Source organism: Nelumbo lutea, chromosome 3, assembly GCF_056320005.1.
Source record: "Nelumbo lutea isolate HS-2025 chromosome 3, American lotus-T2T, whole genome shotgun sequence".
Lineage (NCBI taxonomy): Eukaryota > Viridiplantae > Streptophyta > Magnoliopsida > Proteales > Nelumbonaceae > Nelumbo > Nelumbo lutea.
In genome coordinates this window covers 100357686-100384977 of record NC_142686.1, presented here as the reverse complement: position 1 = coordinate 100384977, position 27292 = coordinate 100357686, and the positions used below count along the sequence as shown (strand labels likewise).

Here is a 27292-nt window from a genome sequence, read left to right as displayed (position 1 = left end):
CCAAGCACATTTCTTACCGTTTGCTTTCACCTTCATATTTTGCCTATCTCTCTTCTGTTGCTTCTCATCTTATTCCCAGGTCTGTGTCAGAAGCTCTTAAGATTTCAGAATGGAGGGATGCCATGAAATCTGAAATAGATGCCCTACACAAGAATGACACATGGGAAGTGATGGATTTGCCTGAAGGGAAGGATCCTGTTGGTTGCAAGTGGGTCTTTACTATCAAATACAGAGCTGATGGTACCATTGAAAGGTACAAGGCCAGGCTGGTTGCAAAAGGCTATACACAGACATATGGGATTGATTATTTAGAGACTTTTGCACCTATTGCCAAGATGACATCTGTGAGGGTTCTTATATCTTTAGCTGCTCACTTTGACTAGCCCCTTTATCAATTGGATGTGAAGAATGCATTTGTGAATGGTGAATTACATGAGAAGGTTTACATGTCTCTTCCTCTAGGGATGTATGGAACTGATATAAAAGGGAAGGTATGCAGGTTGAAGAATTCTCTTTATGGACTAAAACAGTCCCCTAGAGCATGGCTTGAGAGATTTAGAACAGCACTTGTTAACTTTGGTTATGTACAGACACAGTCCGATCATACTCTTTTTGTGAAGAGGAGTGGACCTCTGGCAGTATACCTCATTGTGTATGTAGATGATATCGTAGTGACGGGTAATGATGCCTCAGGAATTCAAGATCTAAAAACTTTTCTCCATACAGAGTTTGAGATTAAAGATTTGGGGGAATTGTGATACTTTCTTGACATAGAAGTGGCTCGATCCAAGGATGGGATTCTTATCTCCCAAAGAAAGTATGTTCTTGACTTGCTCTCTGAAACTAGAAAGATGGGTGCTAGACCAGCTGCTACTCCTATTGATATGAGTCATAAACTCTCAGCCTCAGAAGGGACATTGTTAGAAGACAAAGGAATCTTTCAGAGGCTTCTTGGGAAACTTTTGTATCTATGCATGATTTGGCCAGATATTGCATATGCAGTCAGTTGCATTAGCCAATTCATGCATGCTCCTCAAGACACTCATTTGGCAGTTGCAGAGAGAATCCTAAGTTATTTGAAGGGCTCCCTAGGAAAGGGTATTCTGTTTGCCAAGCATGGTCATATGAAACTTGAAGCTTACACCGATGCTGACTGGGCTGGGAACATTGATGATAGAAGATCTACATCTGGGTATTGCAGCTTGGTAGCTGGTAATGTTGTTTCTTGGAGAAGCAAGAAACAATCGGTTGTTGCTCGGTCTTCTGCTGAAGCAGAATACAGGGCCATGGCACATGGGGTTTCTGAATTATTATGGCTAAAATCTTTGATAGAAGAACTTGGAGTTGAATATGACAAGCCAATGATGTTATACTGTGATAATCAGGCTGCCATCAACATTGCTCACAACCGAGTGCAACATGATAGAACCAAGCATATTGAAGTTGATCGACACTTCATTTGGGAAAGGGTCTCTTCGGGTGAAGTGTGTCTTCCTTTCATCACATCTGAAGGACAATTGGCAGATTTTCTTACCAAAGGCATTCCCAAGGCAAAACTTCAGCATGATACCAGCAAGCTTGGCATGATTGACATGTATGCTCAGCTTGAGGGGGAGTGTAGAGAAGATGGGCCGAATGGCCCACAGGTTGTTTATTCTTCTTGTTATTTTGGGCCCATCCTGTCAATGTTAAGTTATTTTTTAGGTTCTTTGTAAATTCTGCCCAACTAAGGGCCTCCTTGTAATTACTCAAAAATATCTAATAAAACAGTGTTAGAGGGCTGAGATAGAGACTGTTCGAAAACTCTTCTCAGAACCCTCATTCCCGAAACACACAAGTCTCCTCTCCTCTCCTCTCTTCAGTTTCAACAACTTTCAAACCAAAGATTTAGGATCCTTGAAGTATTTCCTGGGTATTGAAGTAGCCCGCTTAAAGTGGGGAATCTCCTTGTCACAATGTAAATATGTCTTGGATTTGTTGGATAAGACCAGTCTACTAGGGGCTAAACCAATTGAAACCCTTATGGATCCTAATGTGAAAATGACTAATAGTCAGGGGAAGCCATCCAATGATCATGGAAGCTATAGGAGATTAGTTGGCAAACTAATTTATCTCCCATCTCCCATCCTGATATCTCCTTCAGTGTAGGGGTTTTGAGTTAGTTCATGCAAAATCCCAGTCATTCAATGCGAAAGTGTTGTAAGAGTATAGAGACACCTGAAAAGTGCACCTGGATGGGGATTACTATACAAGAAAGGGGAGAATTAACCTTAGAGAGATATTCTGATATAGATTGGGCAGGTTCCTCAATGGACATAAGGTCTAACAAGGTACTGTACTTTTTTGTGTGGCAATCTCATTAAAAAGCGAAGTGTAGTTGCTAGAAGTGCTGAAGCTAAGTATAGACTATAGAGCAATGGTCCACACCACCTATCAGTTGATATGGCTGAAACACCTTCTTCAAGAGATAGGTATTTTATAGGGAAACTTATCAAGTTGTTTTGTGAAAATCAAGCCACTATTCATATTGCTTCCAACCCGGTTTTCCATGAGAGGACCAAACATATAGAAGTTGATTGTCATTTTGTAAGAGAAAAGGTGACAAACAGTGATATTGTGACTTCTTATGTCAAGTCAAAAGAACAACTGGCAAACTTGTTTACAAAGAGCTTGTGTCATACCAGGATGGATTATATTCGTAACAAGCTCGAGCTCTATGGATTATATTCGTAAAAGCTTATCAAGTTTTTCATTATTATTTATTATTTATTTCATTTTTATAACTATTTTCCTTTCAATGGCTTATTCTCCCCCTTTCACCTAGGCAAGTCCTAGCCTATACTAGCCTCCCCACTTCACCTTTGACCTAATTTGTTTATCATTTCATTCTATTATTATTTCTTGTACTTATTATTTTAATTTTTTAATTTTTTTTAATTTTTTTTTTTTTGAATTTTTTACTTTTTTGGTGATTAAGTTCATTTATCCTCTCCTGCTGATCATTCTTCCCATTCAAAATCTACAAACACAAAAATATCCTCTCTACTCCAATATCCCAATCCTATCTGTAGAGAAGATGGGCCAAATGGCCCATAGGCTGTTACTGTATGTTATCTTTATGTTCTTCTCTGTAATGGGCCTTATTCTGAGCCCATACTCTTTTATGTTCATATTTTATAATTTCTTGTCCAACTAAGGACCTCTCTTGTAATTACTAAAAGATTAACTTAATAAAAGTGTATTAGAGAGTTAGAGGGAGGTTATGTTCGAGACTCTCATCCTCTAACTCTTCTTGCCGCAGCTCTCTCTTCTTCTCTAATCTTCTCTTGCTAGTTTCCTTTGTTTCAAACACAGTCCCTACTATTAGGACTGTTTTCAACTTGGTATTAGAGCAGGCCACTGCTTGGCGTGTCCCTCATGCGGTTCTAGTCCAGCCAACTACATGAGGAGGTTCTAGGGCTGAGAGTTTACAGTCATCCACCTGATTCTTGGAGGTCATTGGAGGGTTCCCAAGCTTCTACACACTTGGAGAAGGGTTCGGTGATCAGGAAGAATTAAAGAACAAGTTGCTTTGCCTGATTTAAAATCAGAGAAAAGGTTTTTCGAAGTCATCCTAGAGGACAAGTGTTCGGCCTGGTTTATTGTACAAACCAGAGACTCTCTTATTGTAAGTCTTTGCTCAGTTGTTTCTGGGTTAATTTTTCATTGTTCTGGACTGTTAAAAGGGCCAAAGTTTCCTTGGAAACAGTGCTACTATTCGGCTATCCTCTGGTCTGACTTAATCCAGAGATTTTTGGGTTGTTTTTTATCTCTTTTCTAGACTGTCAAGTAGCCGAAATACCCCTGGAATCACTGCTGTTGAGACTACTTCATTCGGCCACTGTTGCTGGACTGCTCCTACCCAGAAATTTCTGGGTTGTTTTTGGAGGTCCTATTCGGCTGATTATTGGGTTGGGAAGTTGCTGAGACTGTTAAAACTAAGAGGTATTAGTCTCATCTACATTCCAGCCCCTTCTTGAAGGCTGAAACAGTAAACAGTGCCCTATACTTTGAAGGCTGAAACAGTAAACAGTGGGCTGTTAAGTATTGCACACTAAGTGTTTGACAGAAGGTCTCTCAAGGACTGTATTTCTTTTATCTTCCTCTTAAGACATCGGCTGTTAGAATCAGAAATATCTTGTGTTTGGATGTTGTTGGGTGTCTTTTGGAGGCTGAAACAGAAAAAGAAAAGAACTATCACCGAACTTTGCATGATGGATTTCCCAAACTTTGAAAACAAGAACACTACTAAATATGGGCAGATGTTGGGAACCCCAACCGATTCTATGCTAGCTGTAACTACAGTCAAGCTTGATGGGACAAATTACTTAGCTTAGTCACAATCAGTGAAAATCCATATTTGGAGCAAAGGAAAATGGGGTTTTATTTCTGGGAGCAAGAAGGCTCCTCTAGAGGATGATCCATCTTATGAGAGATGGGTACAAGAGAACTACACTGTAATTGGGTGGCTTGTGAACTCAATGCAGCCACAGATCAGTCAACATTATCTGTGGATGAATTTGGCTAAAGAGATTTGGGATAGTGTTGCAGAGACTTATTCCCAGAGGTTGAATGTTGCTAGAGCTTACAAACTGAGAATTGATGTGAAAAATCTAAGACAGGGGGAGAAGTCACTTGCAGCATACTTCTCAATCTTAAAATCTATATGGCAAGAGATTGATTTGATAGAGGCTATGACTTGGGATACCCCTAAGGATGCTGAAACATACAGAAAATTGGTTGAACGGAATAGGGTGTTTGAGTTCTTGACATGGCTGAATTCTGAATATGATATTACAAAGCAAAACATCTTGTCCAAGGAAGATGTTTTATTGTCACAAGCATATACTCTGGTCAGCAGTGAAGAAAGTAGAAGGCAAGTGCAGAAATCCCACTTAAATAATTTTTTTTATTTACGCTATAACTAATTTTCCTTATCCTCTAATTAATTATTCAAAGGATATATTCTTAACCTTTCCCACTTAAATAATTTTGTTACTTTCTTCTTTCTTTTCCTTTTTTCTTTCTTATCTTTTCTTTTTCTTTTTCTTTTTCTCTTCTTTCTTCTTCTTCTTTTTTACTATTCATATATTTTTCTCTTTCTTTTTATTTATTTTTTCTATTTTTCCTCTTTATTCTTTTCTTTTTCCTTTTCTCTCTATTTTGTAAGCTTCTTTAAATTTTATTTTTGTATCTCTTCTTGTTTTTTCTCTTTCTTTTTTTCTTATTATTTGTTTACTATTATTTTTATTTATTATTATTGTTACTATTTAATTATTATTTATATATTATCTTTTTTATTTTTTATTTTTAATTCTCGATTTTTTATTTTTTATTTATGTTATGATTAGCTTTTCTTATCTTCTAATTAATTATCCAAAAGAAACATTGTTAATCTTTCCTATTTAAATAATTTTTTGTTTTTTCTTCTTTTCTCTCTCTTTTTTTTTGTTAATTTTCTTTTTCTTCTTCTTCTTTCTCTCTTCTTTTTTTTTTGTTATGAAATGCATATGGCTCACTTTTGCTTTTCTTCTTTTTACCCTTTTTTGTTCATTTTGTTATTTTTTATTTATTTTTATCCTTTTCTTCTTGTTTATTTTATTTTATTTTTTTCTTTTCTTGTGTCTCTCTTTCCTTTTTCTTTCTCTTTATTCTCTTTTTTCTTTCTTTTATTTATTTTTTATTTTTCATCATTTATTATTATTTTATATTTTTATTTCCATTTATTATTATATTTTTATTTAATTATTACTTATTTATTACCTTTTTGGACTTTTAATTGTTAACTTGATTCTTTTGTGCTATGATTAGATTTTTCTTCTAATTAATTATCCAAAAGAAATATTGCTAATCTTTCCATTTAAATAATTTTTTTCTTCTTTTGTGGTTTTTTTCTTTTCTTCTTTTTTTTCTTTTTTTTCTTCTTTTGTGGTTTTTTTCTTTTCTTCTTTTTTTTCTTTTTTTTCTTCTTTTTTCTTTCCTTTTTTTTTCTCTTCTTTTTGTTAATAATCAATTAACATGGGCATTTTTGTAATTTCTGCATGTTATAATGAATACAATAACAATGTAGGTCAATAGGTAGGAGAACATAGTTCGTATTTCCTTCCTTTAAACCTTGTTTTCTTCCTCCTTTTACCTTCTTGTTTTCCACAGTGTAAGACAAGTTTCCCAACCCTTTTTCTTTCTTTTTCCTCTTCTTTTTCTCTTTATTCTCAAGTTTTTTAATAACTATAAATAGCAAGTCCAATCAGTTACTAGAAATAGTAATTTCAAATTTTTAGTAATAACAGTGAATGTCTAGAAGACTTAAAACCCTACTCTAAGACAGTAACAAATTAGAAAATAAGCTTTAAAAGACTAAAAAACAAAATCCAAACCAACTAAAAATTAGAAAATTGCAATTGGATGAGAAATTAGGACAAAACTGATTTCTTTTCCATTGGTTCTTTCCTTGCTTCCAGGTCTGCATCATCTTGCCATTTGTCCATCCAAAAAACTCAATATTGATTACAATACTCCCAACATGTTCTTTCTCAACAATGTTTTTCCTCATAAAGTGTTCATTGGCTTGTGTCCTATAACCATCATTTACAATTTTCCTTCCATTTAATTGGCAGTGGTCACACCACATTTCAGACGCATTACCTAGATGAAAGTGTCAACATTTTTCCCACACTTCAGTGTAGGAAATGGCCAAATTTCAGAAATGCTATTTTTATAGAGCCTAATGTGATAAACTAGTCTGGCAATGGATTTGGAAGGTATGCATATTTGCATTACATAAATAGAAGATGCATGCAAAGGTTTTTTAATAAGTATATATGGCATATGCAAAGGTATTACTTGATATTTTTCAATTCAAAATCATAAAGATAGTTTTTCCCTCAGAATAAACTCCCTACACCAGTACAACTATCAATTTTGTAGAACTGCACAAACAACTCCATGTTTTCTACAGTTAGTGCTGAAGTTCTCAATGTACCCACCTATAGGTACATACCAATAATAGCCTTTGCTGATTCGTATGATTCTGAAATGGAATCAATGCAACAGGGAAGGCACAAGAATGGAATCAATGCAATAGGGAAGGCACAAGAAGATAATCATGGATATACACAACTGTGATTTATTGACCAACTGATTGATATTGATACAACCGTAAACAGATAAAATGACTTTCATAATCATCTAATAAAAACAGCATTGCACAATGTTTCTTCCAGCTTTACAGAGTCTTGGGAGGGGTGGTCTGCGGACCTACCATCCAGCATGTTTTTGCACAAAGTGACCATTCTCAGACTCACACCCATGTTCTCATGCTTTCCAGCCCAAGATTATACATTGCATCAAGCAATGGTCCCTGCTTGAGGGAAAGTGTAATGTCAAGACCTAATCAACATGCATAAGAGATACACGAGAACAATGAACTCAACATATTAATATCCATGAAATATATTGTAAGATCAAGTGAAACATACCTCTATGTAAAATTAATAATACACTCGGCCCCCTAAAACATCAAGAAGTTGAACTTAACAAAAAAACCACCATTACATTCTTTCTGATGGTGTAAGATGACCCATCTGTTCTGTAAGGTAATCTACAGGCTTTGAGTTCAACCAAAGCTTCCCATGATCAGTTGGCTTATTTTCATTTTTTCTGACAACAGTATCCCTTATTTCTGACTGGACCTCCTGGGTGTCAGATGAACCAGGAGTCTCAGTTAGGAACTGTTCCCAGAATACGTCGTTCACCCTTTTTGGCACTGCAGAAGTTTTCATTCCTACTACCTGTTCTTTTGATTCCAGAACCTCAGAAGCAGCAGCAGGCTTGGAATTCATATCAATTCCAGAAGCTCTTGACTGTAAATCTGCACTAAACTGAACAGAAGAGGTAACAGGGCTTTCACTATGACTTCTAGATCCTGCCAATTCTGAAGAGGAATAAATATCTCTTGAATGAGGCGAAGATGGATGTAATTTAGGGGACTGTGTTTCGACATCTATGTTTGGATCTCCAGATGATGCATGTATTTCTGTAAAAACAACTGTACAAGGCTGCAAAGCTGCTCCAACAGGAGACATTTCCTCACCAGAAGCTTGGCCAACATCCTGTAGAAAGTTCTCCCAAGAATTCAATGATGACTCCAACCTTTCAAACGGTTCAATGTCTATTACTGGCATTGATATAACATCAGACTTCTCCTTCTGAAAGGTCAATACCTGGTTCTCTTCTACACCAGCTTCATCATATAAGTAGTCAAGTTTAGGCAACCTTCTTTTCTTCTTGTAGTTTTCTGGCTCTTGCATGAGATTGGAATCAAAACCAGGTTTCTGAAGGATTTGAGACAAGAAAGAAATTAGTTGCCGCTGGTGATGCTGCAATTTATGTAAATGTTGCTCCAAGGACAGCATTTGCAGCTCAATTCCTTGATGCTCCTGTGTATGCTTCTGTAGGTCCATAACAAGCATACTTTTCTCATGTTTCAGCCTTTCAATTTCCTCTTCAAGATCCTGCCTTTCTGATTCACTTAGGCCAGTATAATTTCCTTGATTCTGTTGAGAATGGCTGTGGACTGGCTTGCGCCGATAGATATTCTTCAGAAGGTGCCTTTGACCTCTTATAAAATCCTCATTTGCAAATTCCCACTGATCAGGATCAATTTTTCTGAACCCCTGATTCAAAAGGGAATACAATTGAATTCAAACAAAGAGAAGATATCAAAAGGAGAAACTTAAATTGGAAAGAACAAAACATATAAAACTAAACCAGAGACACCAATCAAATTTAAACAAATACGTCTCAAACATACTTACATATGTGTTAAGTTGTCTGACAAAGCTGGAGAAATTATTGTGCTTGAAGTACTTGGGTAACAAATCTCTTGAAAATTCAGGAGGGTTCCACACAATGAAACTTCTGTTATTTGGACTCCACGAGACAACTGAATTGGTGGATGGGTCATCCACCATCTCATACGTCTTCATAAGAAAAGGAGGTGGCACATTGGAGCTGCCCTGAGATCCATCCATCCTAAATTTAAACCCCTCTATTCAACCTCCAATATGAAAAATCCAACAAAACAAATCCATTTCAAGCTCCTAAACAAAAATCCCCCCCCCCCCAAAACAATCCAGCTTCCTATCTTCTCACCTCTTCACCATCAACAAAATGAACCAATCACCCCTTATTTCTCACCAAACCATTCAAAACCAATCAACCAAAGCCTACAACAGTGGATTCCAATGATATCAGACAAAACCAAGTCCCAGAATTGAGAAGCTGCATTAATTCGCATACTACCACAAAGAAAACCTCAAATCAATGAATTGCTCCTCCTCGCGAACAAAATCCACCTGAAATTGAGTTAAAAAAACCAGCATGTCAGGATTCAAACCCTAACCCTCCAGCCTCCGTTGCAACAGTTCTGTCATAATTTAAACCAGGCAACCAACTTCGTTCACTTGTTTATTCGTTGACAAACTAAAAATTTTATTAAAGCCGGCTGAGAAAAGTCATCAATCAACATACAAGTAAAATTAAAGAAAATATAATAGTAAAAAAAACAACCCAGAAACTCCGAGAAGAAGAAATAGACTAGGGAAAAATGACATACGAAAAAGAAAAAAGACAGAGTAACCAAAACGTCGTCGCCTTTCCAGTTTCCAAAGAGAGAGAAAAAATCCAGTCTTTTTTTGACTTACCTCAAAAAAGATTGAGAGAGAGAGAGAGAGAGGTCTAATGCATCCTTTCGGCCATTAAAACAAAAGTGAATTTGCAGAAGCAAATGTCCCCCGCAGATTGGCCTCTGCAGAATCTTCTTAGTGGCCTGTTTGTCTGTTTCTCTCTTTCTTCTTTCTTTCCGATATCTGGGGATCGTCGTCCCAATATTGAATGAGTCAGACGATGTCTCAAAGTCAGAGAGTCGATGATGAAATTGCGAGCTTCAGTTTATCTTAGTTGAAGAAACGGAGACAACTTTCTCTCATCAGTTCCTCCCTTTCTTCCACACGCGGAGTTTGCTATTATAGGTTTTCTTTGGGGTTATTTGGTGACGTGGTAGTGTTGTACGTTTTTAGCTGCTTTTACGGATTTGCCCACTCGGCTACTCCTCTACGGGAACCGGACGGATAGGTCCTGATTTATGGGACCCACGTCTAGCTGACGTGTCATGTTTGGCTCGGTATTACGAGTAGAGACTCTCCATCAAAACTTTACCAAATAAACCGAAAAGAAATTCGGTGCGGCTTGTTTAGGGTTTCAAAATTTTATCCCTCCGTCTCTCTCTCTCTCTCGTGCGTGTGAAGCTTCGATCATGGCGATGGCGTTCGATCGACCAGCTTCGGCGACAATTCAGAACCCTCCGCATTCTAACAAGATTCGATGGGGGGAGCTCGATGAGGACGACGGGGAGGATCTGGACTTCCTTCTGCCGCCTCGTATGGTGATCGGACCAGACGAGAACGGTGTCAAGAAGGTTATTGAGTACAAGTTTAACAACGAAGGAAATAAGGTCAAGATTACCACTACCACTCGGATTCGGAAGCTCGCTAAGGCGAGGCTCAGTAAGAGTGCCGTCGAGAGGCGATCGTGGGCTAAGTTTGGCGATGCTGTTCATGAAGAACTCGGTAGCAGGCTCACCATGGTTTCCACCGAAGAGATTCTTCTCGAGCGGCCTAGGGCTCCTGGTTCGTTCTCCCTCTGCTTTTTGTTTTCCTCTCTTTTCTTTGTTATTTCGTGGGCATCGATTACTTTCACCTGCTAGGTTCGTTCTTTGCTTGTTTATGATGGAAAGAAACCTTTTTATCTAAATCTAGAATCCATGACATGGCATTATTGAATCGCAATCCCTTTTATGATTTGTGAATCCATGACATGTCTGAAGTGATTGACCCATCTCTGAAATACAGATGCCTGGAGGCCCTGGACTGGTTTCTGGTATATCACAGCTTATGAAATCTTTGTTACCTGTTTCTTTTTAGCCCAAATTTTACCATTACACCAAGATATGCCCCCTTTATCCAATTTTTAAATTAAAGTACTCAAATTTAATCTCTGGAATAAATTCATAGGAATAAATCCCAGTACAAGACTAAGATACAATCATTTTGAGGCTTGAGCAAGGCAGGACAACCGAAATGAGAAATGGAGTAAACAGAGTGTCAATTCTATCAGTAAAGCTACACTTAGTCAGAGTGGATCACATTGAACATGTATTCCTAAGTCTCCTCCCCTTGGCAAAGGGATGCGGCTACTGAACCCTGAGTACAAGTGAAAATAGAGAAATATTTGGACTACTATTAATGTGCTAAAACATGGTTTCTTGAGGTAATTTGTTGAAAATCTTCTCAGACCAAAAAATAGAAATTGTAGACCCCTAGTATGAGACTTCTTAGGCAAAAAACCAGCTTATTGGATGCCTATAGCCATCACCTGATATATAGATCATTTTCCAAAGAACAGAGCCCTTCGGTTTTTAACAGTTTTTTATCACTAAAGAAACTTTACTACTATAAAAATATGTCTACATCCATCCAAGAGTTCAGAGGAGTCCCCTCCCAAAATATCTGTTTCACAATACTTAGCTTCCCTAGCAATCACATGGGCAGGCATATTTACAGTTCTATTAACATATTTAATATCAGAAAATAAAAACGACCTAAAAAGGCCAATAACTTTATCCTTCAAGGGTAAACAAGTCCAGGAAATATTTCCAAAAGCGGCAGAAGCTATAGCATTCACGAAGATGGAGCAAACCTTGTATTGGCTTCCTTGTCTTTCCCTTCCTTTCCCTACCTTTTCCTTCAAACCAAACATAGCCTTAAGGGATAATCACAGCCAAAAAACCCTTTTCACACACAAATAACAGCGCCTTCCAGATAGCCCACAACTCCACCTCTACTGGTCCTTCTTGAATTACATACTTCCCCCCTGCAGCAGCAAGCAAGAAAACCACCATCAGATTTATAACTAACAAAACCAAATGTATCAATACTAGCATCAATAGTTCCTCCATCACACAAAATATAGCAACTAGAAGAAGCAAGATATAAAGATGATCCCAGACCAAAATGAGCACACACAAATAACAGCGCCTTCCAGATAGCCCACAACTCCACCTCTACTGGTCCTTCTTGAATTACATACTTCCCCCCTGCAGCAGCAAGCAAGAAAACCACCATCAGATTTATAACTAACAAAACCAAATGTATCAATACTAGCATCAATAGTTCCTCCATCACACAAAATATAGCAACTAGAAGAAGCAAGATATAAAGATGATCCCAGACCAAAATGATCTATCTGAATCCCAACGCACTGATTGAACTCAAAGGAGTTCAAAAAGGTTTTAAAAGCCACTTTTATTGTAACTAACAAATGATCTAAAGAGAAGTGCTGAGATCTGAATATTATATTATTCCTACAGATCCAAATGTAATAGCAAGCAATTGCCAACCAGGCTAACAACTTAATCCTTTCAGAATCTACCTCAAAAAAAAAGTACAATCTTTTAGCAGGTTAATTATCCAAACAGTATTTTTGTGTGTGCATGTGTGTTAGAATCCTCAAGATAGATCTTGCAAATTAAATGCTTTATTAATGAAAATGAAAGTACCCATTATCCAATGTCTTCGATTCTTCTGGATCTTGGTCTATGTAAATGTTCTAAACTAAGGATTCTTTCAGGTAGCAAAGCAGAAGAAACAAAGGTTGCTGGAGACCCCTTGGCATCAATTGCGAAAGGAGGTGCTGTTCTCATGGTATGCAGGACTTGTGGTAAGAAGGGTGACCACTGGACATCAAAGTGTCCTTACAAGGATCTTGCTGTGCAACCTGAAAGCTTTATTGATAAGCCTTCTGCATCAGAAACCACTGTAGCTGCTGCTGGTACTAGCAAGTCAACAACCTATGTTCCTCCAACATTGAGAGGAGGTGGGGATAGAAGTGGTACAGACATGAAGCGTAGAAACGAAGAGAACTCTGTTAGGGTCACCAATCTATCAGAGGACACTCGCGAACCTGACTTACTTGAGCTCTTCCGCACTTTTGGCCCTGTGAGCCGTGTTTATGTTGCTGTTGATCAGAAGACTGGTGTGAGCAGAGGATTTGGCTTTGTAAACTTTGTAAACAAGGAAGATGCTGAGAGGGCAATTAACAAGCTAAATGGTTATGGCTATGATAATCTCATCCTTAGAGTCGAGTGGGCTACACCGAGATCAAATTAGAGTGTCTAAACAGGCATCAATTCCGGAAGAGTACTGAAGACCTTGTGGGTGTGGGGTCGTTGCTTTGAACTTTTGGACACCATCTGTCTCCAAACATATGCTATTTTTTGCTTATTTAAGTTTTGTTACCATTTGCGAAATAGATATTTGGATTGTTGTTTCAATCATCTGAATTATATAATATTTTATCTTCTATTATCCGGTGGTTTGCATACTCACTAATATAACAGAATGGCAAAACAGGATTCATGTGGCCAACCCCATTGGGATAAGGGCCACAAGACTTGGATGATGATGATGTTTCTCTGATTTATTTTCATTGATTGCATTTGGATTGAAGTTATGGTGAATGAAATATGGATGTGAAATTTAAATACCCATTTGCCTGGTAGTTATTGTTCTGAGGATGAGTTGCTGCTGGTTGCTGGTTGCTAAGTCGCCATCACTTCATCTAGGCCTCTTTCACTTTGTGTTACTTGGATAATGCATTTTTTTGAAACCGAATCTGTGAGTATTTTTGAGACCGGATCTGCTCTTCACACATGGGAATGGGATCTGCTCCTCACACTTTGGTGCTTCACATGCACGTCCACCGTGCATTGGGCACATCTCCGTGAAAAACAACTTACAAATACGGAAGATGTTCCCAATGCATGGTAGGATATGCGTATGAGACTCCCTCATGTGAGGAGCACATCTCTCATGAAAAATAACTTACAAATATAGAAGATGTTTGCAGTGCATGGTAGGATATGCGTGTGAGGTGCCCCCATGTGAGGAGCACATCTCCTCTGAAAAATAACTTATAAATACAGAAGATGTTCCTAATGCATGGTAGGATATGGGTGTGAGGTACCCCCATGTGAGAAGCAGATCTGGTCTCTCGCACATGGCGCCTCACACCAATGCACGGTGTGATGTACAAGGTCATTGTGAGGCATCTGTGTGAGGAGAAGATCCCAATTCCATTTTTCCGGGCAAGTGATTCTTGGAAAACATTGCTCGAGTATTTACAAATACAATATTCGGCTAGAAAAAACGTTACGTAGGTAAAGTGTGAGAATCTATACGATTTGAGTTTCTGTGGGTTAATAGCTTATCCACCTATAGGAGATCTTTGTAAAAAAAAAAAAAAGGGTTTGGTCGCCGACTGCTTTTTTGTGGGACCTTCCCACTTACCATGCACCCCAATATGTTAGAAGGGTCGTATTTTAATTATTAAAAAAAGGTTTAGGTTGGGCCATTTTATGTATTTTAATTATTAAAAAAAGTTTCCTCCAAAATCTTGAACCTTGCTTCACATGCCTAGATGAGTAGAGGCCATCCATGCATGTAGGAGGGATTCACGGTGCTTGTGCTTCAATTGGTAACCTTGAAGAAAAGTTGGGGTTTTCCTAGTGGAGCTTGTTATGGTAAAGGTACTTTAGTCAAGAAAAGGTCTATGAATCTTAGTATAAATAATTGAAATTTTTATTTCTGATTAAAACACTTATATCTTTGATTTTTAGTACCTCTCTAATTCGGAGGGCATTTGATTATTATTTTTTACCTCATTTAATTTCTTACCAAGTCTTATGTTTAAGGTATTAATTCCCTTTCTCTTTCATTAAATCTTATATTTAAGATATTTCTTTTCTTAGTAAGGTATTTAACTCCTTACTAAGGCTTGCCTTTAAGGTATTAACTCCCTTTTTTCTCTCATTAAATCATATATTTAAGATATTTTTTTCTTATTAATAAATTCTACCAATTATATTTAAATTTATTACTTTAAACAATATAAAACCCATAATTTTAAGGGGTTTTTATGATTCAGTCCACCCCTAGGAAATCCTAGCTCCACCTAGGTGTGGACTGAATCCTGCCCGTGGATTGATGCCAAATTCACGGGTAGGATGTGGTTTATAGGGGGGGGGGGGGGGCTAGTAGACTAGGAGGGGGATGCAAAAAAGATTTCTGAGGGGGAGTGCAGTCCAAAAATCCCTAATTTTAAAATTGACCTATGAGCAAAACTCTTCTTCCATCCATGTGGTGGGTAAGAAATCTAACCATTTGGGTCAAATGGGTTCAACCCATGATGTCATAATTAATTAACAATTATTTTAAATTGAAATAAATACAAAAATTATAAAAATGAAAAAGTTGTAAAAAAATTGGGCACGTCTATAATATTTTTTTATTAATCATATTAAAAAGTAAGTGTAATAGAAAACAATTGTTTTTTTTTTAATTAAAATTAAATACAAATTTAAAACTATTCAAAAAAATGAAAATATTTTCCTATTTGACGATGAGTCAACAATTTAACCTTTCGAGTCAAATCTCAAATGTGCTACTAATTGATGTCATAATTAAATAATAAAATTAAAAATATATATAAAAGCACAAAAACTATAAAAATATACAAGTGTGATAAACAGTAATTGTTTTTATCGATAATGAAAATGAAATGCAAAATTTAAAACTAACCCAAAACGAAATTATTTTTAATTTGGTAGCAAGTCAATAGTTCAATCTTTTGGGTCAAAATATGCCAACCATTGATCTCATAATTAAATAATATACAATTAAAATGATAAAAGTACAAAAAAATGAAAAAAAAAATACAATTTTTGTAGAAAGCGTTTTGGCACATTAGTACCCGATTTTTGTTCAGTCCCTTCACCCTACTCCTTTATACACTCCTTTTATACCCTAAAACTTAAAAACATAACCAAATTAACTTGATACTTGCCAAAACTCCAAATTCCCTATTTTGACAAAATCAACAAGAACATTGAGATCAACATTGAACATCTGATTAAATGCGATCCCTAGACTTAGGAAACTAAAGCTTAGTTATACATTGAATTTCATGATCAAACCCTAAATATTCACTATTCATTACACCAATCTCATCTCTAACGATCTCGATCTACGTGATGTTCAAACCTTGAACCCACAAAATCAAATCCAACACATCCATTTCCTAGATGATGCTAAGATATGATCACCCCCCAAATATCACCTCCAATCTACGATAATCAACTTCAAGAATACCAAGATTTTGTTTCGACGGGCTTAAATGAACAGAGCTAAACAACCAAGATCAATAAGTTCTTTCTCAAATCTGAACTTTGCACCTGATTCCTCGCCTTAATCCATGCCTACAAGCCAAATTGCAACTCAAAATTTCCTTATTTGTCCTACCATTTAGCCAATATTCTATTTCATCAAATCTCATTGATTAGAGCTTATCAACCATCATCTAAGCTTTATTTGACCAATTAGACATCACCATCATATTTAGAGACCCAAAATTTCCTTATGGCTATGTTTGGTCTGAAGAAAAAAGTAGGGAAAGGAAGGGAAACGTAATTGTAAAGGTTTCCCTACCTTTCCCTTCCTTTCCCTACTTTTTCCTTCAAACTAAACATAGCCTATATGTCAAATTTCATGACTCAATTCCTGTGTTTAATCATCAAACAAGCAAGATTCCATTTTTAGCCTTATCGTTAATTGATAAACCATAAGCTAAGACCTGATTTGAATCAAAACTTTCAATCCACGGCTCTGATCAAAGACTCATCACGTCCATTAGATTTAGGACATCAAAAAATGTCTATCCACAAAATTTCATCCCAAAGTTCCTTTATTTGACCCCTATCAAGTTAAGTTTCCATTTTAGCAAATTTCATTGATTAAGAGCATACTAACCATAAATCTCCATCATCTGATCGTTATTTGACCAATTAGACTTAGCCACCATGTTCAAAGACCCAAAAAACCCTTATACATTAAATTTCATAACCTAATTCATCTGTTTGACCATTAAATTTTAAAGATTCAATGTCAATGTGCTAGATTAAATCGCCATATCAGTTGTTCCAACCTGAGATCTCAACTGATAGCCCCTTACTTGACTTGTTAAAACACTTGGACCAATGAAATTATGCCTAGTAGAGTTAAAAACCCCAAAGATAGCCCCACTTAAAGTTAAGAAAAGATAAAATAACATTTATAGGTAAGTCAAATTTATGTTTTATCTACTGGCAGCCCCAAATACGAGACTGCAATGATAAATACTCCCCAAATTCTCATTAGACATACAAAACCCGTGAAAATCAACCCTAAACTAAGGATAATTATTTCACCAAGAAGGAAAGCTTGATTGAGCACTATTTTCTTTGAAAATCTTTGCTCTTTTAAAGCCCGACTCTGTGACTGGACAAGATTCAGACCTATTCCCCTCCTTTCTCTATAAATAGAAACCCAACTTAAGCTCTAGATGAGGATTTTTGTAGAGGATAAACAAATGAGAGATCTTAGAAGCATTCCCAATCTCTATAGAGCTCCCAAACGTGAAAAACCTCCAAGCATTTCAGCCTTGAACTTTAAATCCACCCACTGTGTTTAAGATTTAAGATTTGTACGAAATTTCTAATCCCTTGGCAGTTTTAAACCCCTCTTTATCTAATTCAAACACTATTTCTTGTCAGGTTTAACTGTTGAAATTTCATCTAACAAGGCTACATACGAGAGGTAAGCCTCTTACTTGATTTTTTTTTATTGGTTAAACTTGTAGTTCCTAGATTTGCTTTATTTTTAGATTGCTTTAAGTTCTTAAACCTTTGAGAACTTACATTTCAGCTTCTTCTAAGTTGAGATAAAGAGGTAAAGATGTGAGGGTCTTAGGGAAATTAATACTTAAGACCCGATAATATCACCTCAAACCAGTTTTAGGAAAAGTTAGAAGTGTTTTTTCTCCAGATTTTTTGGAATTCTGAGCAGCAATTTCATTGGTTCTTTGACGCAAGTTAAGCCTAAACAGCTCCCATATCGGGTTGCTATAGCAACTTGGAGAGAGTGGTGCCTAACACCTTCCCTCTCCTAATCATTTGGAATTCAAAATTTCGGTTGAATGCCTTAAAAGTGGAGAAATGAAGTTATTATCAAGACAATAAAATAAAATCTTCAAGTCTAAAATAAGGACCCATTTACTATAAAAAATGGGTGGCAACTACTTCTTCTTTGAGACATCCATGACCTTCCTAGAGCTCACTTGCATCTATAATTTTATATATTCATCACATTGAATAAAAATAAGTCTGATGAATAAGAAATACTATTATATACATAAAAATATGAAAAAAATTGGACATGTATTATTACTATCATTATCATCGTCTGAAACGCGATGTGCAAGGATGTGAAATTTTTCTTTTTAGCTAAACTACCCTTATCTTTGAATCTGATTCCTCTCTAATTTTGAGAGCATTTGAACTACTATTCACCTCATTCAATTACTTCTCATTGAATCTTATGTTTAAGGTATTAACTCTCATTCTCTCTCATTAAATCTTATATTTGAGGCTTTTCTTCTTACCATTAAGTTCTACTAATTAGATCTAAACTCAATACTTTCAACAATATAAAACCCATGTCAAAATTGACTAAGAGCAAAATTGTTCTTCCATCTAGGTGGTAGGTAAAAAAATTAAACCATCCTAGTCAAATGAGTCAGTCCATGATGTCATAATTTAATAGCAAAAGTTTTTAAATAGAAATAAATATAACAAATACAAAATAAAAATATAGAAAAATTAGGACAAATCTCTAATATTTTTTATTAATCATATTAAAGAAAAATATGAATTATTTTTATTGATGATGGAAATGAAGTACAAGTTTTAAAATTGGGCAAAAAATGAAATTGTTTTTTGTTTGATAATAGGTCAATAGTTCAGTCTATTAGGTCAAATTTGTTAACCCTTAAAGTCATAAAATTTTGTAAAAAACATTTGGACACATCTATTATATTATATATTCGCCGCATGGATAAAAAATAAGTGTGATAAATAAGAGTGATTAAATATAAAAAGTTTTTTAAATAGAAATAAATATAACAATTAAAAAATAAAAAATATAGAAAAATTAGGACGAATCTCTAATATTTTTTATTAATCATATCAAAGAAAAATATAAATTATTTTTACTGATGATGGAAATGAAGTACATAATTTAAAATTGAGCAAAAAAACGAAATAGTTTTTTGTTTGATGACAAGTCAATAGGTCAATCTTTTGGGTCAAATGTGTTAGCTCTTAAAGTCATAATTAAATTTTATAGAAAACATTTGGACACATCTATAATATTATATATTCATCATATAAATCAAGAATAAGTATGATAAATAACAGTTAGTTATTTTTATGGTGAAACCACTATGGCCCAATTTGGATGTATATTTGTTAGGTTAAGTTTACGAGTATAATATATCTAATGTGTCTCCATGCATGACCCCTTTGAGCCCATGCATGACCCCTTTGAGCCCGTTGAAAGAATATATAGTGGATGTGGGATGTCCCTAATGGGCCCACTAAAAGTAAGACCATCGGATCTTACTATTTCTAGGTTTTATGTTTATTTTGTATGGTATGTCTAATGAGAAAAAGAGTTGAAATAATTATTAGAGTATTGTTGTTGAATCTGAACTCTTGAGAAGAAGTCCTGAGATTAATGGTAGCAATAATAAGTTGGTGTGCTGACTTTATTTCAAGAGGTTTGCATCACTTAGGGGAGTAGGAGTACACCTAGGACCACTAACTACGATCAAATGACACCTCCTCTGCCACTCTTCGACATATTGAGCTATATGCATAATGGTCTTAAGCACATCAGGCTCCTAATTTCATCCTCCTGGTTCCCAAACCACCAAAGCTTTTAAGAAGACATACCTTACTCCAAGAGATTGCAACATGGGCTATAGAGGAATCACTTGAATGCCAAATGAATTGTCTCATTTGTTACTCAACATCTTCACAAATTGAAATGGGAAAAGCCATCACAGGCATCAGGTATGAAGGAATTATAGTGAGAACATGTTGAACCAGCATTACCCTTAGGGGTGGCCATGAGCCGAGCTTCTTACGAGCTATTCGAGCTCAGCTCATAAAAATCTCAGCTCGGTTCAGCTCGGTTTAAACTGAGCTTCGAGCCAAGTTCAAGCCTAATATATAGGCTCATTTGCTAATCGAGCCGAGCTCAAGCCCAGTGAAGCTCGACTCGTGAGGCTCGCGAGCCTAGCATAATAAATAAATAATTTTGTATTATATACATACATACATACATACATACATATCAATATATAAATATATATAATAAATAATTTTTATTATATAATAATATCTTATATGTAATATTTTTATTTTTTATGTATAATGGTAAATAATTTTTTGTAATTCTTACTTTTTTGTATATAAGATAAAAAAATTATATGTATATTTTTTATTTTTTAGAAAAAACTTGGGTTGTAGTCGAGCTCAAACTTGCGAACTTTGAACTGAGCTGAGCTTGAGCTCGAGCGAAACACTATTTCAGCGAGCCGAGCTCAAATAGCCAAGTATTCGGCTCGGCTCGGCTCAAATCCACGCCTAGTTACCCTTCCTTCAAATGACCTCCACGCGCTGCAACCGCAATACCAATATTTGCATATCATATTTTAAACTTTGTATTTGCATTTGCGTTATTTCCAAACTAAGCCCTAGGCTCATGTTGGAAAGATTACAAATACAAATATGTAGAGTGCAAAACCTTGTATTTAGTATTATTTTGTATGTGTTACCACTGTACATATTTGTATTTGTACTCTTTCCAAGCTAAGCCTTAAAAGGCTTCATTTGGTTGTGATACAAACATAAATATGTACTCTCCATAAATACCATCTTTTCGGTTCAATAATGTAAAGTGGGTTCAACAGTGTAACCTGTTTTTGTATTCTTTTTATTTGTTTGAAATCGATGAAAAGTGTAACCTGGTTCCATCATTAAATGCTCCAACGCCTTAAACTTTTGGTCAAATGCACCAAACCTATTAATCTGTTACGTCAACACAAATCTATATCCAAAAAATGGGTACAATGATGCCCTCTCCTCAAGATACAAAAATGTCAGGAAAAAAAATGACTTCTTAATCATTGCAGTTTTGTATGTCAAACAAATATCAGAAATCCCAATTGGAATACATAAATATCCAGGTTCAGCATTTATATACAAACACAACCTTAAAAACTTTTCCTCAAGTCTCAAATATCTCTCTTATTTTGTATCAAACCCAATATAGGTGGGTTGGTAGGGGACAGGTGAAACGCACTTTGAGGTTTTTGGGTCCAAATTTGGCATTGGGTCTTGTCAAACCAAATGGTTTGTTTGATTCAAAATCCAAATTAATCTTGATGATTGGTATGCTTAATAACAAAGGTTGGTGAAACAAGATTCTATGTGGTTAATGTGTCAGTCCAAAAACGCTCTCAAAATAGCTGTTTGAGAAAGTTATTTCCCTGGGTGGTAGGGTTCTACCACCCTAAAAGGGAAAAACTTTAGCTATTGGGGGCCAATATCCTATATTGTTGAGAGAATGTCCGAAAATACCACGTTATCATGAGAATAGATAATTTAGTAATTACATCTTAATTTATTTTTACTTAAATTCAAAGCATGAATATAAATAAGTGAACTGCTAAAAACATGCCCAGCCCAAAAACTGTCTTAACAGCCTGTGTTATTGCAACCCAATAGCCAAAGTTAACCCCCGAAAAAGCTATCACTGATTATCATTCATGGATTCACGGTGGATGATAACACCACACCTCTTGCTTTCGAAAAGAAAAAGAAATTGTATTTTATTAAGGTGGCATTGACAATTTAACATCCACCCTTAAGGCCAACCCCAAATATCAAAAGTCAACCATCTATACCATCAACGGGATGATAAAAGGACCAACCCATTAGCAAAAAGTCAATTTTCCACCATCAAGGTAATGATAAAAGTCAAAATAATTGGTGCACTATGGTGTAAGTTGATTTGGGAGTATTTGATGAGATGGTTGGTTAATTTTGTTTTTGAAAACAAAAGTAACTGCCACATCACTACCAACAATATAATTTTATGTTTCTGTTATAGTTATTTTTGTTTTAAGCTCAGTTCGGAAGGAGTACAAAAACAAATATGTACAATGCAAATATATACAAAATAATATAAAATATAAGGTTTTGTACTCTATATATTTGTATTTGTACCCTTTTCAGACCGAGTCTTAGAAATAAAACCAAGTACATTGTCAGAGAATTAGGAATTGTTCCTCACTTAGCGCCATGGTTTTCAAAACTGGACTAGACCGGAAAAACCGGGAACTATTTAGGTGACTGGTTTCGGTTTTCCCCAAACCCGAAAATTTGCCCCAAATCATTGATTTTGATCAGCAAACCATTGACCATGGTGGTTAATCGTTTGAACCGTTCAAACGGTTTTGAATTTTTTTTTTGTCAAAATGGGCCGACCGTTCGGTTTGAAGACCGTTCGACCCGATAACCGGACCCCTGACCGATTCGGTCTACGGGTTGTTTTTTAAAAACCATGCTTAGTGCACTTCACAACACATCCCAAGATGTATTAGGAACATTTCCCCATGAATAACAACCAAACCAATGTGTTCGGTTGCAGTGCAATTTTATTTGCACTAGCATAAATGCATTGGAGTGCAAATGAAAAAAATGCAAATTATTGTTTAATTTTGTTTTAGCTTTTACTTTATTCTACTTTGTATGCAGTTGTGCCTCATCTACACCTCCTACTGAGGCCCATTCAAAGAAAATGGCTTTCCACAAGCTTTGTGAAAGTATGTACCCATTTAGGAAGGCTTTCACAAAGCAGTTTTCTAGATTTGCAACTTGCAAGGCAAGTGTTACATTACATAGAAATTTCGTGAAAACCTTAGAAAGTTCACACACACATTATCTCAACTAAGAAATGGACTATAGGTGAAGCTAATTTTAGTAGCTTCCTCTAATCAATGCAGCTCAATGAAAGCTGAAGCCCTCCCACACAAGCTTTATGTCAAAGTCGTGCATCTTTTGTTTATTAGAGATTGGTGGCACCTACCAGCTACAGCTGATTGTCTTGTGAGCTTGCTGCTTAAATACATTAGCTTTCTTCCTTTTTTGGGTAGAAAAAAGTTAGGGTGCAATACGAGGACTTCCCTTTTGGCTTTATTTCTGATTGTTAGTTGTTTGGTTGGCTGTGTATGGATTTTGAGTTTATTTTTTGTTGGTTTAATGAATATCTCACTATTAGACTTATTTGTGGATTGGGCTTGTGCTTAGTTTTTCCTGAAAAAGGGCCCAATTCTCTTTCACCTCTATGCTGGTAATTAAGGTATACACAAATTGTATTTCTCTACAAGTTGTTTGAACTCAACTCAATTAAACTGAGCTTTGAATTGAGCTTGAGCCCAATATATAGGCTCGTTTATAAATCGAGTCAACCTCAAGTCCAACGAAACTTGTGAGCCTAATTGAACTTAAATTATATATATATATATATATATAATATTTTGTTTTTCTTATTTTTTATATGTATAATAATAAATAATTTTTATACGTAAAATAAGAAATATATTTTATATGTATAGTTTATTTTTTATAGGAAGCTTGGTTCACAACCGAGCTCAAGTCAAGCCGAGCTTGAACATATGAGCTTTTGGCTCGAACCGAATTTGAGCTCAAATCTCTACTTCAAATCAAGCTTAACTCGAATAGTTAGATATTGGGCTCGCTTCAACTCAAATTCACCCCCTATTGGTAATAGACTAATAAATTTCATATTACATGTCTAAAATCATCATGCATCTTCTTCTTTTTTTTCTTAGGAGGGGGGGTGGGTTGCTCCTCAAAGCGACCTCACAGCCACACCCCACCGTGTAGTGGTAACATCTCCCGATGAATAGTAAATACAATTACCAAAGATGTTCCAGATGTATGGCCAAGATATGCTATGAGGTTGGTGTTAAAAGCATATATGAAGAAATTGGCTATACAAGGGTAGAGAAAAACAGAACCAACCATATCAAAAGTGAATTCGGGTCGGTAAATGCTAGACTCTAACCCTAAAAACTCATGGTAGGGTTGGCCCACAGGTCAATTGGATTAATGGTTCAATTGTTGAATCAGTTGGTCTTTGACCAAGTCAATGCTTATTTACAAAAAATATGGATTACCATCCGGTTCAAACAATTCTAACCATCCTAATCAATGCTGGTTTGAAAATGTTGATGTAAAAAAGAGATGATTGTTAGCACCCGTTTTTTGCTCTATCCCTTCTTTGTCCCACCTCTTACATTCTGAATACCCAACCAGACCATGCTAGCCGCTTTAAAACATGCCAAAACCCTAAGAAACCAAAGTTTAGCCCAAATGCCCATAAATCCACCGTTAAATCTACATGATTCCCTCTTGATGGTCTTGATTATGCCACATCACCATACTTGATCCTTAATCAAAATCCATCACGTGAAACAAAACCCTCAAACAAACAATCACACAAGATTTCAACCCTAAATTCCTAAATTTAGACAACATCCATAAGAGATTCCATATTGACGCGTTTAACACTACAACTCTCATCGAACCTAAAACCTGTGATTTGTACATACTTAACACGATCAAACCCTTCCAACAGCCTCATAATCATGATCCATACTTGCCCACCAAATTTTATCCCAAAATTCCCTTATTTGACCCAACATCAAGCCTTGATTTTCTTTTGACAAATCTTATTGATTAAAAGCTCACCTGTCACAAATCTCCATCATACAAATCTTATTTGACCAATCAGACCCCACCACCATGTTTAAAGACTCAAAGAACCCCAGCACATCAAATTTCACGACCAAACACTTTCATTTGACCATTAAAAAAGTAAGATTCCATTTCAGACCCTCTCATTGATTGAAAAACCATAAAACCATGATATGAACTGAACTAGTAAATCTACACCTCTGATCAAATATTCATCACTTTCATCAGATTTGGGATGTTTGAAAATGCCTACCCACCAAATTTCATTCCAAAATTCCCCCATTTGACCCTTCATCAAACAAAGATGATATTTTAGTAAATCTTATTGATCCAAACTTGCCAGCCACAGATCTTAATCTTCCTGATCCCATTTTTCCGATCAGACCCCACCACTATATTCAGAGACCTAAAAAACCCCAACACACCAAATTTCATTACCAGATTCATCCATTTGACTGTTGAACTAGAGAAATACCTTTTTAACACACTCGATTGACCCTACTTGAAATCAAGAGAAGACAAAATAGCATTTAAAAGTTCTTCAAATTTAGTTTTTTTGCCATTGTCAACCCCAAATACAAGGTTGCAACGTCTAGCACGCCCCATTCCCTCATTGGATGCATGAAACTCATAAGAAACTACCCAAAATCGAGAAGATTTGTTGCACAAATAAGGAAAAGTCAACTGCAAGCCTCTCTCAACATCCTTGCCTATTTTGGTGAAAAAACTCTTATGAGATACAAACATTGTATCCAGACGAGTTTCAAACCCACCTCCCTCCATTTTCTCTATAAATAGAGGCCCAACTCAAGCTTGAAGAAGGAAGGCAGCTTTCCAACTTCTGTAACCCCCCATTCTGCTTGAAATCCCAAAATCTCGGAAGCCATACTTAAGCATTATCACCTACTTTCCAAACTTAAAACCAAAAGCGTTCAGACCAGTTCTTGCCTTGCTCAAGTTTCATTTGAAGTAATTTCAATTGTTGGAAAATTGGTTTTAAGGTTGTACATGAGAGGTAAGCCTCTCATCCCTCCATCTCTTCGCTTTTAGTTTAGTTTCAGGATGCTTAAAGCCCCTGAAATCTAGAGAAACTTGCATTCTCGACTTCCTCCAGATTGAGAAAAAGAGATAGAGAGGCAAGGGTCTTACGGAAAACAATACGTAAGATCCGTAACATCACCTCAAATCAATTCTGGGCGAAGTTGAGAACGTTTTCACCAAATTTCAGAAACTTTGAGTAATCCTGTTAGCTCGTGTTTTACCTGAATTACTCCCGTAGTGGGCTGCTATAGCAACTTGGAGAGAGGAATGCCTAACACCTTTCCTCTCCCAATCTATTAGACCCATAACCTTTCGTTTCAGTGTCTTACCCATGGAGGGCGGAGTCACTATCAAAGGCTTAATTTGAATATTTTCAAACATGAAAATGATGGCCCATTACCTTTAAAAAATGGATGACAACTCCAACTATTTGAACCAGCAATGAACTTCCCGAAGCTCACAATGATCTAATGGTGCCAATGACCCAATTGGGTCACGCCACCTTATAGTTCAAGTCACTATATAGGAGACCCTAACCCGCTTTTTAGATCACATCAGGTTTGTGTATTAGATCAATTTTTTGCTAGGTCTAAGTGGCCCTAACATCTTGGATGTGGCCAATCCCCTTTATTGGGCCTTGGAACTTGGAACAAGGCCTTGTTGAAGGTGTTTAATATCAAGGCCCTTGGGACAGTACTTCGAGTAATATCAATTGTGCATTAGGTCAGCTCGATCCAATCAAAACCTTTTGCCTTTTTCCCATTTTCCTCCATTTTAGGCTGCGTTTGTCTTTGTCATGTCAAATATTTTAGTAGCAAAAAATTCCACTCATTAAAAGTTTGAAACAAACAGACCCTTAGGCTATGTTTGATTTGAAGGAAAAAATAGGGAAATGTAGAGAAACCTATACAAAAGTTTGTAAAGGTTTTTGGGTTTCTAGAATATAAGGGCAATTTTTGGGGTTTAATATTAATGAAGGTAATATATTTAAATTTTTTTTCAAAAATAGGTTAACTTTTTAAAAATAATATTAATAAAGGGCAAAAACACTGTTCATCATCTTCTTCTTGCCATTTGTTCACCAGAGCCGCCGCCTACCACCGCCCACCACCGCCATTCACTGTCGCCTTTGGCAACGCTGCTAGAGGTGGTGGCGACAACGCTAGTGGTCATTCCTCTGCCCGTTGCCGCCACCACCTCTGTCTCCACCCATCTCTGGTAACGTTGTCAGAGGTGGAGATGGAGGCATTGGACAGAGAAACCACCAGTGCCACCGCCGCCGCAGCCACCTCTGCCTTCGGCCACCTCCGACAACATAGTCAGAGGCAAAGGTAACAGTAGACGATAGTGGCGAGCGACGACTCTAGTGAACAA

The 27292-nt window shown here is 36.3% G+C and overlaps 2 protein-coding genes across 4 annotated transcripts in view; one reads left to right on the top strand and one right to left on the bottom strand.

Moving 5' to 3' along the window:
- Nucleotides 1-10043, bottom strand: part of LOC148867160 (heat stress transcription factor A-4b-like) — a 32053-nt gene extending 22010 nt beyond the window's left edge. Inside the window, exons 1-4 of one of the 3 annotated variants that reach the window (XR_016110724.1) lie at nt 9744-10039; nt 8856-9395; nt 7518-8714; nt 7301-7399 (exon numbers count right to left, since the gene is read on the bottom strand). Coding sequence is in view for 1 of the 3 variants with exons in the window: in XM_088980920.1 (XP_088837046.1) it covers nt 7590-8714; nt 8856-9071 (1341 nt within the window). In the remaining 2 variants the exon portion in view is untranslated. Of the gene's footprint in view, nt 1-7106; nt 8715-8855; nt 9396-9743 lie in introns of those variants that run through there. The other 2 variants (XR_016110723.1, XM_088980920.1) reach the window with 2 other exon arrangements.
- LOC148867159 (uncharacterized) lies at nt 10002-13467 on the top strand. Its single transcript, XM_088980921.1, has 2 exons — nt 10002-10727; nt 12727-13467. The coding sequence occupies exons 1-2, from the start codon at nt 10355-10357 to the stop codon at nt 13263-13265; spliced, it is 912 nt and encodes a 303-aa protein (XP_088837047.1). The 5' UTR covers nt 10002-10354; the 3' UTR covers nt 13266-13467.
- The last annotated feature ends 13825 nt before the right edge of the window (nt 13468-27292 follow it).

What these genes read in the sequence shown, in the direction of transcription:
- LOC148867159 (XM_088980921.1), top strand. Translation starts at nt 10,355, where the DNA reads ATGGCGATGGCGTTCGATCGACCAGCTTCGGCGACAATTCAGAACCCT. An exon ending in CGAGCGGCCTAGGGCTCCTG is followed by an intron (nt 10,728 to 12,726) that starts GTTCGTTCTCCC and finishes GGATTCTTTCAG; the next exon opens with GTAGCAAAGCAGAAGAAACA.